Source organism: Cygnus olor, chromosome 12 (genome assembly GCF_009769625.2).
Source record: "Cygnus olor isolate bCygOlo1 chromosome 12, bCygOlo1.pri.v2, whole genome shotgun sequence".
Classification (NCBI taxonomy): domain Eukaryota; kingdom Metazoa; phylum Chordata; class Aves; order Anseriformes; family Anatidae; genus Cygnus; species Cygnus olor.
The window spans coordinates 13,223,237-13,238,100 of record NC_049180.1 but is presented as its reverse complement, the minus strand read 5'-3'; the positions used below and the strand labels follow the sequence as shown (position 1 = coordinate 13,238,100).

The window sequence follows — 14,864 nt, the reverse complement described above, 5'->3', positions numbered from 1 at the left end:
ACAATGGTCTTGAAAGAATAAAGTTACGAGAAGGTCTCCAGTAACACCGGCTGAAACCAGGAGCAGCAAGCGGTTCCCCACGACCATACTTGTTCTTGACTGTTTTGAGGCATTTATGCCCAGTCAACTGTAACCCTTAACTCCGACCAAAAAAAAAAAATGGAAATTTTTATATATATACAGGGAAGAAAGGAATTAAGACTGCCCAGCTTCTGAATTTCTAGATAGCACTTGTTCTCTATTTTTAATACGGCTCTGCAGGAATAAGAGAATAATTTAGGAATAATAAAGGAATAATTTAATTTCTATTAAAATAGTAAATGAATGGAAGATACTTTCATGTTCTCTGTTTTCAAATCTAGAGTTTGAGAGAGTTTTTCAAAGGTTTTTAGATGTGAAGAGCCTTGTATGTTGTCCTAGTCACAGATTTGCAGCAGGCTCCAGGAAGGAGCCCTTAAGTTGCGTGCAGAAAGCTGTCTGCACTGAGAACTGATGAAAGGTCAAACGTGTTAATTAAATACGCGCTCATATCTGTCTGGAGTCAAAGGGGCTGATGGGGGGATCGGTGCCTGCACAGTGCAGGGCAGCTGTCGGCAGAGGCTGAGCTGCTTCTCCGGCCTGGGAGGCAGCGAGCTGCTCTGCGGCTATTTCTGCTGCTGTCTCTGGGAAGGTTTCGCCGTGGCGGAGCAGGGCAGCACGCTGGCAGCTCCCGTGGTCGATCTGATTAAAGCCGGGCAGCGCTGCGCTCCCTGCAGATGGGGCCTCGCTCCTGGCTGCGTGCACACTTCGGGACAGAACCCAGCGCAGCGGCGTGCCCAGCGGGAGCGATCCTGCACGATCCTGGAACAAGGCGAGCAGAAAGCCCGTGCGGGAGGCAGCCAGCTCGTCCCCTGCCCCCTGGGACTTCACAGCCCCAGCATCCAGCCTCGCCTTTGAGCCGTGGGCTTGTGGTGACTCAGGGGTGACATTTCCACAGAAATAACTTCTTGCTGAAGACGGGAGCGCTAGTAACGAAGGGGTGAGCGAAGAAGAGCAGAGCAGCCTGGTTTGCGTGTACACGCGGCAGGACCTGGCAGCGCAGCGCCTGGCTCTGGCTGAGCCTGAGGGAGGAGAAGCAGCGATTTCGCGTGTCCCAAATTGAATTGGATTAGACCCAGGCAATGCATCAAGCAAAACGAGAAGCTCGATCTGAGTCTTGTTTCACCGAAGTAACCAGAGCATCCCCCTGGCGTTTAGCTCTGTTTGCATGGGGAGGGGGCAAGATCTTGTTCTAATGGAGGTTAGCAGATTTTTTTTTTTTAATAATTGCAGTGAATTCCTTAACCGACCTGGGCTTCTGCTCTGCTTTGTGATGGAGACAACGGGCCCTCTCAGCCTGCTCTGCCTGTGAAATCAAGCACGTTGGCGTAAACAGCCTGCATTGACTTCAGCCTGGCTCAAAAATTATCGCTTATTTCCCTTTGAGATGATCTGAAGATATTTAGAGACAATGCTGAAAAGGCAGAAACGTCTCTTGCTCAGTTTACTTGTCTTTGCTAAAAAGAAAGATGAGCTGCACTTGGATGCAATGAGACCTGTGGGCGCCCTGGCACTGCAGCACGCTCAGGTGTCCGCAGGAAGATGGTGCTCAGGGCGTTGACTGATAACATCTTGGAGCAGTAGCAGCATCTCTTGAGAGCACCAAGGGGATGCGGGATGTTGCTCCTATCCCGTCTCTTGGAAAAGTAGTAAAAAATAGAGGAAGGGGTGAGCTATGCCCTAAAATATTTATCTAATCCTCAAAGTGACCTTGGGACACAGCTAGCAGGTAACAGGCCACGTCTAGTCTGTGCTGGTCAAGACAAAGTGCCTCAAACAAATTTCAGTGGTTATCCCACCTGGTGAAGCGTGATTAATTTGGGGCTCCCCAGGGGTTAGTCTTGCAGCAGGTCTCGCCCTGGGGTTTCTGCTAGTGGCAGCGGTGGTGGACGGGAGCGAGCCCCCCAGACGGCGTCACCCTGGGAGCAGCAGTGGGCGCTCAGGGAGGCAGAAGCAGGACGGGGAAGGAGGTGTGGCACAGGGGAGGAAGGGCTGCAACGTTGCTGGCTTTTTATTTTTCGGAGAGGTGAGCGCTGACTGCAGCACAGAGCTGTGTAAATGGGGGGAGCACCCGGCTCTGCAGAAATGACCTGGGGCTTCTGACGCTTTGTGAAGCGAAGATGGGTTAATAGTGTGCAAAACTTGAATGTCACGTCAGGCCCTATAAAGAGCTGTGTGCAGGAGGCGTGAGGCTCCCCTGTACGAAGGCTGTAGCTGGAATGTTGTCTCCTGTTTGTCCACAACTCCCTTGGAAGCTGAACCTGGCCGTGGTCTGGTTATTTCCTAATGTGGCCAAGCGAAGGTGTAAGAAGACCACGGCCTGCAACAGGAGACGGGACAAAGTGGGGTGAACTTGTGCATGTTGTGCAAATAAATCACAAAATACCAGGCTAGCGTTGCCGCCTTGGCCACCACAGTACAGCCCGTGAGGGGTTACGACCCCCTATTTTCAGTGGAGATGGCCATCCCCTGGTAAAGGCAGTGCTGAAGCCGTGGGGACCCCGAGCTCCGGAGGGAGGCAGTCTGCGTGCAAAGGGAGAGCCCCAGCCCTGTTCGGTGGCCGAGCCCAGAGTCGGCACCATGCCCACGGGAGCGAGCAGTCTGCATCCAATTAAAGCTTGGACGAGCTGCCCTGCGCAGACCGAGGACGAGCTTTTCTTCTCCCCGAGGGGATGAGCTGGAGGGTGAGGCGCTGCTGGGAAGGAGCGAGAGGCACACTGGCCCCCGCCTCGCTCTGTGAAGCTTGTGGCCGCATTTTGTTGCTTGAAAGCGGTGAGACTTGGGTGTGCTGCCCCTACAACCGTAGGTGTCTGCAAGTGCTGAGAGCCTTGGTGGTAAAAACCCTTAAATCGTAGCATGTGGGCGCTGGGAGCTGGGCTGCTCTCGCAAGGAGCCGCTGGGGTTACAGCACGGGCAGAGATGTCGCTATGCACAAAGAAATCTCTCTTCCTCGGTGAACTTGCTGCGTGGGCACGGCAAGTGTGGGGCTCTTCTTTATGAAATGCTCCTTCAGGGACAGGGTGTGCAGGACCCTACAGCCCGAGGCTGGGGAGGAGGCTTCCCATGAGTGCAGGAATCTCGGCAGGACCGGGACTGCTGCTGCTTGTCAAAATCGACTCCGGAGGGCTCCTGAGGGCACGGGGAGAAGGAAGCTCTGTGTCTCCTGTCCTCCTGGTCCTGCGATAGATGGAGGACCGGAGCCAGCTCTCACACTGGGCAAGCCTTTCCAATAACTTCCAATCGGCCCAATTGGCTGCCAAGCGCGGGGTGGATTTTGCTGGCTTTTGTTTTTAAGTGTTTCCAGCTGCGCAGCCCCCGGGTGCCAGCACAAAGCTGCTCTCTGAGCACCGCTTTCCCAGCATCGAGCGCAAGAAGCACGGGGACTTTGCCAGCTCACCCACCTCCCTCCCCTGCATCTCCACATCTCCACCTAGATGCGGCCCGGGGCGAAGCTGCTGGGACAGGGCTGCGTCTGTCCCCAGGGGCAGGATGGAGATGCTGGCCCTGGCTCTGTGGGGAGGAGGGGGAGCCCTCCAAACTTGGCAGGCGTGGGCTCTTTGAGCTTCTGTTGCTCCAAGTGGAGAGCGTCGTCCTTCCACCACATTGTGCTGCTCATTTGGGGCTATTTCTATTGTTTCTTCCCTTCCTATTTTCCTCATCCCACCATACCCCTGTTGCGTGACCTAATTCCCAGGAAGCTGCTGTATAGCAACCTGGCCATGGTGAGCCCTGCTAGCTAGCCTGCTAAGGACCAGAAATGCCTAAAAACAAATAGAGAAACTGGCTAAAACTACCCTTTGCCTGATAGAACCCCCCCCCCGCCCCCCCCACCCCGAGCTATGATCTGAGGGCATCCTGTGGCCAGAGGTTGCTTTGGAGCTGGCTTGGTCCCTTTGCAAGCAGTGGGCAAGCGAGGCAGCAAAACGGGGCTACAGGTGGGGCTGCCGAAGGGGCCAGCTGCCGGGGAGCTGCAGTAGCCCCATAGCAGGGCTCACGCAGAGCCCTGGTGGTGCCTGAATTCAGCCACTGGCCGAGCCGTGTCCTTGTGGGGTGAGCACGTATCCTGGTGAGGGCCAGACCGGCTCCGTCCTGCTGGTTTAGCGCTGGGGAAAGCTCCCAGTCTGACCAGTTCACACACTGATTTTGCACGTGTTGTGCAAGGTATTGACGGTACAGGGTTTTTTATTACGATTATCTTCATCAAGTGGGGCCAGGGAGGTCCCATATTGGATGTTGGCCACCGAAACGAGCCCTTTTGCCTGTTAGCGCTGCACTCTGCATGCTGGAGGCGAGCAGGGCTGGGTGGACGTGCCGCCTGCAGCAAGCTGGTGCCAACCCAACGTGTTCCTGAGGCAATCCTGAAGATTTTGTTGCGCTTTCCAGGAGGACTGGAAATGCTGCTGGAGGCAGGCTGGTCTCACCGATCCCTGAACTGCACTGCAGGTGCTGCAGGGTGACTGTGCCAGGACTTTGCCATCCACCACTGCAGCAGCATTGCAGCGTTCGGGGTGAGATTTTGGGTTTGGTGCAGCAGCCCTGCACCTGCAGCCATGGCAGGAGGCACTGCAAAAACACTGACTGTGAAACAAAACCACAACTCAAAACAGATTTTTTTTACCATGGAATTCAGAGGTCTGGCTCCCAGGGAGGCAGGAGCTGTGGCATTACCAAGACGCTGCTCCCAGGGGAAGCTGCATGCTTGTAGCACCGCTTTCAGCTGATCTGGCACTGAAGCTGGTGTGTGACCGGACAGATCGCAGTCGGCTGCCACGCAGTGTGGCTGGGCACTTTAATCTTTTGGGGTGAAACCGGTTGCTGAGAGGGGGCCAGCCAAAGCCCAGGAAAGCTGCAGTGGTGTCGGGGTTAGCCCCGACGTTTCGGTGTCTCAGCTGGCAGCACTGGGCTAAAACCCCCCTTGTGGGGCTGTGGGGAGTAGCGATGCAGGCACGCAAGACTTCTTTGTTTGATCTCCTTTCCCTCTTGTTTCCAAGCCTGGGGTTGATGGCTGCCCATGCTCCAGGCTGCTGGCCAGGAGGAGGGTTTAGGGCCAAAGCCCAGGCTGCAAGGAAACCTGGAGGTATTTCTGAACGCAGAAATTTCTTGCTCATGGTGCAGAGGGCAAGCACGCTCCCTGAAATCACCCTTTTTTGACTCATTTTTTTTCTTGCAACCACCCTTTCCTTCTCCTTCTCATCCATGAGGGCACAGTTGCTGTCTCTGTGCGTGCTTTATTCTTTATATCTGTTCACCTAATCTATCTTACTTGACCCAACGCATGTAGTGGGGGTGGAAACATTCATTTTGTCTGTCTGTCGCCACTGGTATCTTGAGCAAATCACTCTGACCCCCCCCCCATCACCTTTGTCAGAACTTGCAGAGCTTGGCTCATCTCACCTGTTGTAGATCACTGCTTTGGGAATGAGATGACTCTTATGGGGGCACCTGTTTTTCTCTGTCCCCATGGGAGAAGATGGAGCCCTAACAGCACCACGCTAAGTGTGAAATGCCAAATCCCAGCCCTGAAGCTGAGGGTCCCGCACAGGAGCTGTGCTGGCTCCGGGGTCAGGGGCACCCTGGTGCAGTGGCCTCTCTTGTGGGAAGCAGGAACAAAGCCCGGTCCCTCTGAAGGGGCCATAGGTGTGTCCATGCAAGATCCCATGAGTGCCATGAGCCCTTGTGCATGAGCATCCTGGCTGGAGCAATGAGCAGCTCTTTGATATTTTGTTTTTTTCTTCTTCGTTCAATAGCTGGCCTCAAGTTTTCCATGCTACACACTAGTCAAACCCAGCTTTAGGCATCAAATTATTAATTTTCTCAAGGGCTTTCCTATGTCCTCCATCTGTACAGCCAAGAGCTTCTCAGACTTTGAAGAGTCTCCACAATACCCCTCTGAGAAGAGCGGCGTTGTTAGCCCCGTTCCACAGATGGGAATGAAGGCACAACGAGATTTAAAGCAAAGACTGGGCACGAATTTTGGATGCCTGGTGTGGGACGCCCAGGGTCAGACCGCTTTGCCAGAATCGTGAGCATGCCTGAAGCTCAGCTCCCTGCTCTCACTGCCAGCGGCTCCAGTTCAGCATTTTGGCAAGCACCAGTGCACGTGGTTCGCGCTGTAAATGAGGACACCCGAGTGGGAGCTGGTGGCAGCGATTTCAGCAGCTGTGGGGGCCGGCATGCTGCCATCCCCCTTCCTCCATCCTGCTGTTTGTCCCCTTCCCCGTCAACCCCTCTCTGCCGTGCTGGGTTCAGCCCCTTCTCCTCTCTGCTGCAGGGACTCCTGCAGCTCCTCTCCTCTCCCCATCTCCTCTTCTTGCCTGTCGCTCATCTTCCCACAAGCCAGCTTTGCTTTCCTCCTCTCTGCTTCTCCAAGTCACACTTATGCCGTTTTTAGCCTTGCAGCTGTGACTCTACGTTTGGAGGTTCAGCTGGCCTGCGAGTATTGCACGTGGCAAAACATCATGATTTCTTTAAATCTGTAAAAGTTTCTTTAAAACTGTAAAAATACCCAGAGACCTGGGAAGTTGTACGTTCAGCACAGAGCCTGCCGGAAAAACAGACAGGCCCTGGGTCCCGGTGGTTTGGTTTAGTTTCTGCCTAGTGGCTTTGCCCTACATCCCATTCTGCAGTGTTGGTTTGCCACCAGAAAGCCACCGTGGAAAACCACTGTGGATGTTTGAGAACAGCCAGAGCAATGAGGTGGCTCCTGGTGCTGTGTCCAGTGCCTGTCCCTAATTAACTGGTCATTAAGAAACCTGTCCCATAGCAGGGGGACTCATAGCTGCTGATTTGAGGTGTCCTGCTCCAGCTGGGACAGAAGGGCTCTGGTGCCTACACAGACCCAGTGGCCCACTCCCTCTTGTCCTATCATTATCTACCCCAGTGAAGAGTCCCTTCTCCATCCTTTTTATAAAACCCCTTTAAGTACTGAAAGGCCTCAGTGAGGTCTCCCCAGAGCCTCCTCTTCTCCAGGCTGAACATCCCCAGCTCCCTCAGCCTCATGTTGGTGGCAGTCGAGCCTGTGATGGCACCTGGGGCCCATAATGGTGGCTGGGAACTTGAGGATGGCAGCTGAGGCCCGTGATGGTGTTTGGGGCTGCGAAGATGGTTGGGGACCATGGTGATGGTGGTGGGGTTTATGTTGGTGGCTGGGCCCTGTGAGGGTAGTTGGGGCTGTGAAGGTGACTGGGGACCATGGTGATGGTTGTTGGGGACTGTTGGGGACTCTGGAACGTGTCCGGAGCAGGGCTACGAAGCTGGGGAAGGGCCTGGGACACAAGTCCTGTGAGGAGCGACTGAGGGCACTGGGGGTGTTTGGTCTGGAGAAGAGGAGGCTCAGGGGAGACCTCGTTGCTCTGCAACCGCCTGAAAGGAAGGTGTGGGGAGCTGGGGGTCGGCCCCTTCTCGCAGGTAACCAGTGATAGGACCAGAGGGGACGGCCTCACGTTGTGCCAGGGGAGGCTCAGGCTGGACATGAGGAGACATTTCTTCTCAGAAAGAGCAGTCAGGCGTTGGGACGGGTTGCCCAGGGAGGTGGTGGCGTCACCGTCCCTGGGGGTGTTCAAGGAGAGGCTGGACGTGGTGCTTGGGCACATGGTTCAGTGGGTGACATGGGTGGTAGGGGGTGGTTGGACCAGGTGATCTTGGAGGGCTTTTCCGACCTTAATAATTCAAGGATTCTACTTGGAGACATGGTTTATCCCTGGGGGTGTTCAAGGAGAGGCTGGACGTGGTGCTTAGGGACGTGGTGCAGTGGGTGACATTGGTGGGAGGGGGCGGTTGGACCAGCTGGAGGGCTGGGGTAACCACTGTCGGTGGTTCTGGGACACTGCTGCTGGGACCCATCATGGCGGCCGGGGGGGGGGGGAGCGAAAGGTGGGCGCCGGGTGGGCGGGGCTAAGCTGACCCCCCCGAGGGGGCGTGCCGCGCGGCGGTGACGTCACCGCGCCGCGTAGCCCACCCCGCCGGGGGCGTGCCGGTGCGTGCGGGGCGGGCCGGGCCGTGCGGGGCGCGCCGGCGGTGGCGGACCCAAGATGGCGCCGTGCGGACGTGTCCGGGGCCGCGGGCCGGGCCCCGCGCTCCTCCTGCTCCTGGCGCTGGCGGCGGCGGCGGCCGGGCCGGCCCCGGGGGCTCCCCCCGCGCCCGGAGGGGCCCTGTCGGGACCGGGGGGAGCGGCGGCGGCGGTGGCGGTGGCGGCGGCGGCGGGCGGCCCGCGGGGGCCCCGGAGCGGCGGCGGCGGCGGGGGCTCCGGCGGCGGGTGGAAGCTGTCGGAGGAGGCGGTGTGCCGCGAGGACGTGGTGCGGCTGTGCTCCAAGCACAGCTGGGCCAACAACCTGGCCGTGCTCGAGTGCCTGCAGGACGTCCGCGAGGTGAGGGCCCGGCGCGGCGGCCTCGGAGGAGGCGGCGAACAAAGAGCGGGGGGCTCGGGGGGGGGGGGAGCAGGCAGCCGCCTCTCGGCACCGGCCCCGCGGCGGAACCGGGCTGCGGGGATTAAATTAACTCCGAGGGGACCCCCAGCTGCGGTGCTGGGGCTGGGGGGGCGGGGGGGGGCGCTGGGGGGGGCGCTGGGGGGCTTCAGGGGGCGCTGAGGGGGTCGCTGGAGCCCTCAGGGATTCTCTGGGGTTCTCCAGGGGGGTCCCTGAGGGCCCTCAGGGGGGCGCTGAGGGGTCCTGGTGGGTCTTTTGGGGTCCTGGGGGTCTCTGGGGGTCCCCACCCGCAGGCAGAGGTCCTGCGCGGAGTGGGGTCCGTCACCTCTGCCCCCACGCCAGGGGGTGTAAGGGGGTCGTGGGTCAGGGCCCCTTTGCAGGGAGGCAGAGGAGCGGCCCCCCAGCATCGCTGCTGTCCCAGGGTGGTTTCTGGCCCCATTCACCACCCCCCCGCTCCTCGGCGGCTCTGGTTGGGTTTGGAGGCTGTGGAGGGGTCGTTTTTGGTGAGCGGAGGATGGTGCCGCTGCCGAGTTTTTGGTTTCCCTTCTGTCAGGTCCGAGAACGACAGGCCAGGTCTGTTTTAACAGTCTTTGAGCAAGCAGGGATGTGTTCCGGGGAAAAACTGCTCGTTTCTCACCCGTTATTTTGGAGACAGCAGATGGCAGCGACTTGATGGCTACTGTCACTGAGGGGAGCCTCGAAGCGGGCAGCCGGTGATTATTCCTGGCTTAAAATCCCCAAAGAACCTGGTTTTGGTTTTTAATCCAACTTTGGGTTTAATTTTGGACGCGCAAGGCACTGACAGCAAATATTCTGAACGAGCCCTGATGCCTGAGCCTACCAGGGTCACGAAGCGTTCAGGGTTTGCTGTAGGAACACCTCACCCCATGCCGGTGCCTGCCGGGGGCTTCGGGGCCCTTTGCAGGGAGGCGCCGTCCCCGAGCCCCTCTCGGTGTCTGGGTTGCAGGAGGTGCCTCACGAGCGAGCCGCCTGCCAAAAGACGAGCCCTTGTTATTCCTTTCTTTCCAATTGTGTGGCTCCTCCCTTCTTTTTTTTTTTTTCCCTCATGCTCCCAGTGCTTATTGGTTTTCAGCCATTTTAGTGCACAGGACCTCTCAGCGGTGCTGTTCACCAGCTCTCTGCTGGGATGGTTTGGCTGCTCTACGGAGTTAAAGGGGCTCTGGGGGTGCCGGAGGGGTGCCTGGCGTCGTGCTTCGTTTCAGCAGGTAGGAGCCCGGGTTGGTGCTGTGCTTCTCGTGAAGGCTCCGCGCTCTCGGTGCTGTGCCTGCTTGTGGTTTTCCTTTTCCTCCGGGGGCGACGTCACAGGCAGCGGTGGGACACGTTGGGGTGCTTTCGGGCTGAGGTTTCTCCCCAAAGGAGCCCCTGCTCGTAAATGTTGGGCTGCACGTGGGGTGGGACGGGCCAGGCATCCCCTTGGGGTTTTCTTTGTGCCGGAGGCAGCAGCTGAGGAACCGAGTGGTATTTCAGCTGTTACTCCCGTCGGAAAAACTTCTCGTTCTTACCCAGGGCATGTGGCAGCTGGCGTGGGCAGCGCCTGAAGCGTGGCAGTCCCGTCTGATGGGGGGGGAGAGCGATGACAAGCCGAAGTTTTTGGAGCCTGGTTAAAAAAAGTTGGGCTGTAGCAAAAGGCAGCAGCCTTCTTCATGGCTCTTCAGATGGTTTTGTTTCTCTTGTTGGAAAAGTTCCTCTGAAGTGGAGAAACTTCCAGTTTGGAACTGGGAGCAGTACTGAGAGCGTCACCTTCCCCCCCCCCAACTTAATAGTGTGGTACGGAGTAGCAAAGGTACTCCAAAAGCAGAGTAATCGGGGGAAGTAGCTTCCTGAAACCTTTCTTTAGAGTTCATAGCCTGCAGATGAATGGGATGACTTGTTTTGGTGGCCTGTGTGAACGCCATGGGCGTGTGGTTCTGCTATCTGCCGCCTCGGGGCACGTCCTTCCCTTGTCTCTGCTGGCCGATCGTGAGATTCATGAGTTTCTGGTCGATGGGTTGCAGCGTGAATGCTGAGAGAAGCTGTGTAACAGATAGATACTTAGCAAAGAAAATAACCTAGAAACAAGGTAGAGCTGTCAAAAAACCCAAACGTTGCCTTTTAAAGTTCTGGCTCCGAGAGGTTACTTGTAGCCTGTCGATTTGAAGCATTCTTAACACAGGTAGTTAAGCACTGCGTATTTTTAAAATTCTTCCAAAAAAAAACCACCCACCAAACATCAGACTGACTTCAAATACTTCTACAAAGCCAAGGAAGTGCTAAAGGGGTGCAGCGTGGGACCTGCTGCACTCCAGGTGGTTCAGCTGCCTGAAACCCGAGAACAGAGCTTCCCCGTGCTCTCCCTGCTTTCCTCTCCTGGCAGAGCGGTGCAAGGCTGCTCCTGACCCGCAGCATGGAGCGGTCTGAGCCTGCCAGCTTAAACATTTGGTAATCAGCAAATACAATCAGCATCGCACGTTCGGGTGAATTTTCTGGGTACGTTTTTCCTCTCCTTCAAGTGATTTGCGTGCCGGCTACGTTGCTGTTTGGAATTACTTAAACGTTGCCGTCAGAGTTTTGTTTTCATCTGAGCAATTTCATGCTGAGACATGGAAAGAGTGGAAGAGGGGTGCTGCGTGCACTTGTTTTTCAGAATTGTGTTTTAAAGAGTGTTTTTCCAAGCGATTCCCGTTGCCAGCCTGCTTCTAGGGAGACTTCAGAGCCTGCCTGTCACTGAGCGTGAAGGCTGCAGCTTGGAGCTCTCCTTTACGAGCTGCCCATTAAGCTAATTTTCATGGTGGTTCTAGTAGAAATAAGCCCATGAAATATTAACATATTTGCCAGGTGAGTTTCTTTTCATGTTTAATGATGATTTGCATTTAAAGCATGACCGAGTTGTTGATTTTTGAGGTAGGAAACATTAGCAAGTATGGAAATACCTTAGCCAGGGAAGCACTGTACTGGTTTATTAGCATAACTTTACTGTTGAGGCATCTTAGGTCTGAGTAATCAGCGAGCTAACTCGTTGTCATGATTGTTGAGCATTGCACTTGTAAAAAAAAAAATATATATATATATTTAAAGCATTTGTGTGGGCTAGCAATAACAATGCACATCCACCGGTGTAATTTTAATGTGGGAGAAGGCTAAATCGTTTTTGTTGAGCTCAAAGGGTCGCGGTGGAGGTGGGACGAGCCCTCGGGGTTTGGGTCGCTTCATCCGGAGGGGATCGGCTTCTTTAGTAGCACCCTTATGGCAGGGATGGGGTAACTGGGCTGAAATGCTCTGCTTTTTGGGGAAAAACACGTCTCTTTTGGTGTTGGGGATGGGTTAAGGACAAGGGAGGCCAATCCTAAAGCCGTAAGGGTGGTTGTTTCCCAGCTACTTCAGGCTTGCTCTTTGGGGTTGCTCCGGCAGTGCCTACAGCAGGATCATCAGCTTCAGACATCAGCACACAAAGGGATTGTTTTTAAGGTGATGATCAGAAACCTGGAAAATGTACCTTAAGCCTTGCCGAGGGCTTTGCTTCCCCTGTCCCTTTTTTCTAAGGGCTGTTGGACCTGGTGGTGGTTCAGAGCTACCCGTGCAGGGCACGGGATCCAGGGACTCCCACATCCTTAAGGGGCGCAGGGATGGTTCTTTCCAGCAGCTGAAGTTGAGCTAATTTGAGAGACTGAATTAATTACGGGATCAGAGCTGGATGCTAGATGCTGTATGAGGGGAAGCCCCTGTCCCCGTATTGGGAATCTCCAGGTGGCATTCGGCCTCCAGCTGGACTTGACGAAGAATTTCTGGTGGTTTGTGGTGGGTGCAAGTTGATTTGGACCTTCGGGATGGTTCCTCCTCCTCCCAAAATCCATGCAGGGGAGATGGATCCTCCAAAGGCGAAAGAAGGGGGCGGTTTGGCCCGGGAGGAGGGGATCAGGAAGGGTAAGGTTTGGAAAAACGATGAGCACCAGCAAAAGAAAATGATGGAGGTGAGGCTGGAACACTGCAGCTTTTCTCCTGGGCTGGCTCCTTAACCATGAGGAGCCACGGTTCTGTTCTGTGGTCCCAATCTTTCCACGTGCCCAGGTACTACAAGCCCGAGTTACTCCAGGCTTTTATGGTCACGTCTTCCAGTGAAACCTTAAACACACTTCAGCGGTCTTGTTTGTGATGGGGATGCCTTCGGCATCTGCCCTTGGCTTCCCGTGGGGTGCAGCGGTCCTTGAGAGCCCGGCGTGGGCTGGCTCCGGTCCCCGAGCAGCCGCGTGGCTCCTCGCCCCTTTTACACTGCCACGCGTCCCCACCAAGGTGGGCGTTCTGGTCTCGGGGCTGGCTCGGGTCCTGCGCTTTGCTCACGAGTTGGTTTGGCCTGGGATGTTTGGTTTAATAAAAAGGATTATCTTACCAGCCTCCGTCCTCCAGGGAGCTGGTGTTTCTGGCCTGCCGCAGCCCTGGGTATCGGGGACGTATGGAAGGAGAAATGGAGCAGGCGAACAGAGGATCTGAAGGCAGCGTGCCTCCGAGCACGGGCTGAGCGAGCCGTGCCATGGTCTGGTGACAGAGGTGACGATGTCAGCCCGCTAGGCAGGTGTGTGGCAGATCCGAGGCTCGGTGATGGCAGTAGGGCCGGGTACGGGTGGTTTTTCCCCCCCGCTTACAGCCCCTTCTACTTGAGGATGTCACGTTTGGAACCAGAAGGTTTGAAGGAAGAGTTTCTAGGCAAGCCGTGTGCCGTGTTTCTGGTACAGGGATGCTGTCCAGATGTTTGTTCTCGATGGAGCAGCTTCCCAGCACGTGAGCACCGCTTTCTTGGTGGGCCTCCGCTTGTCTCGGTCTGTTGGAAAGTGTGTGCTTGCTTCTGAAAAAGCCTTGCAGGTATTCTTCCTGATTAAAAAAAAGGGAAAGAATTGGATGGATAAAAGGTCTAGGTAATTACCTTTTCATTTTAAATCTTGCTTCAGAATAACTTTTTCATCTTCTAATTTAGTTTTAAGCTCTGTGAAGTTGGTTTCTATGGCACTTAAAAAAATAATCAGGTCTGCTGGCTGCTGGCTTTGTCATCGCGGGGTCCTCTCAGTTTCTGGGTGTTTGGTTCGCGGTACCCGTGGCGCTGGGTAGGGTCAGGAGCAGAGATCTCTCTTCCCCAGGCACCAGCTTATGGGGTTTAAGACTACTGGTAGGCATCCGGTCCCTCTTTGTCAGGTAGCACAGGGACAAATGCACGTTAATCATGCCGACACCAGGACAGGGATGTTTGTTTGCTGCAGCTCTTCTGGGCAAAGACGCAAACGAAATATTAAGAACAACTGAAGTGACAAAAAGGTAGGATTTGATGTACTGAGCCTCGCTCTACGTGCCCGCAGTGCTTTCAGCTATTGCAGTGACAAGAATGGTGCATGTCTGTGAAACGCTTCTCATAATTCTTTGATCCTGGGGAGATCGAGTCCCTCCCGGAGATGGCAGCCGGCTCCGTTGGTACAAGTGAGCGCTGAGCTTACACTGGGGAGGTGAACATCCACAATGGCTATTGCAGCCCTGCCATGCGGAATTATTCAGGCAAATGTGCTGGGTTCTGTTTTAAAACAAAATGCCTAACCCACCCCAAATACCTGTCTGTAATCTGGTGCTAGATCTGTTGGGTTTTAACGGGAGACTTCACTGGTCTTCCTCGTGCTCAGTAGTTTGATAATTGAGACTTTTCTAGACTGTCCTGTCAGTGCCTGGTAAAACGCTTTCCACCAAGCGAGCGGCAAAGCAAGCTCAGCAGCGCGTGCCTTCTCTGAAGGGATGAAGTAATTGCCCTACAAAAAACTTGTGGTGGAATTAAAAAGAAAAAAGAAAAGCTGCCCGGCTCGTAAACTTTCTGTAACGGTCCAGACTTGACTTGAGCTGAGTCAACTTCCATCGTATGGGTCTCTGGCTGAGTTGAAGTAATATCTGGAAGAAGGTTCAAGTAAGTTATTGTTATCAGTTTGGTTTCTGTCCCTGTGCGTGGCCTGTCCTTTATACCTGTGGGTCTAAAGAAGCGGATGGTGGTGCAATCCTTGTATTGTAGGATTTGGACAGGCCGGTTGTGACCTGGAGCCCGCTGCCGCAAGTGAGTGCAGGCAGAGCTGTTGGCCAGGAGTCGTGCTTGGCAAGCGTTCTCTGCTGCTCTTCACGTAACCCTAGGGGTGCCCCCTTGTTTTTTTGGCTGTCAGTTCAGAATCAGTGCCACAAGCACTGTGCTCGTGGTGTTTGGGTGTTTGAGACACGTGCTGGGTGGCAGGCTGGGGCTGCTGCTGCTGCTGCACAGCTGCTGGCCCTTGTGGCACCTGCCGGACCTCGCCGAAGCCTCGGGAGCTGACGCACAAGCACCAGGTACGCTGGCACAGCCTTTCTTGC

At 55.4% G+C, this 14,864-nt stretch overlaps 1 protein-coding gene across 1 annotated transcript in view; it reads left to right on the top strand.

Annotated features, from left to right (window-relative positions):
• Nucleotides 1-8,077: 8,077 nt before the first annotated feature.
• Nucleotides 8,078-14,864, top strand: part of GLG1 (golgi glycoprotein 1) — a 70,203-nt gene continuing 63,416 nt past the window's right edge. Inside the window, exon 1 of the mRNA XM_040570826.1 lies at nucleotides 8,078-8,444. Within this exon, the coding sequence (XP_040426760.1) occupies nucleotides 8,109-8,444 (336 nt within the window). The 5' untranslated portion in view covers nucleotides 8,078-8,108. The remainder of the gene's footprint in view (nucleotides 8,445-14,864) is intronic.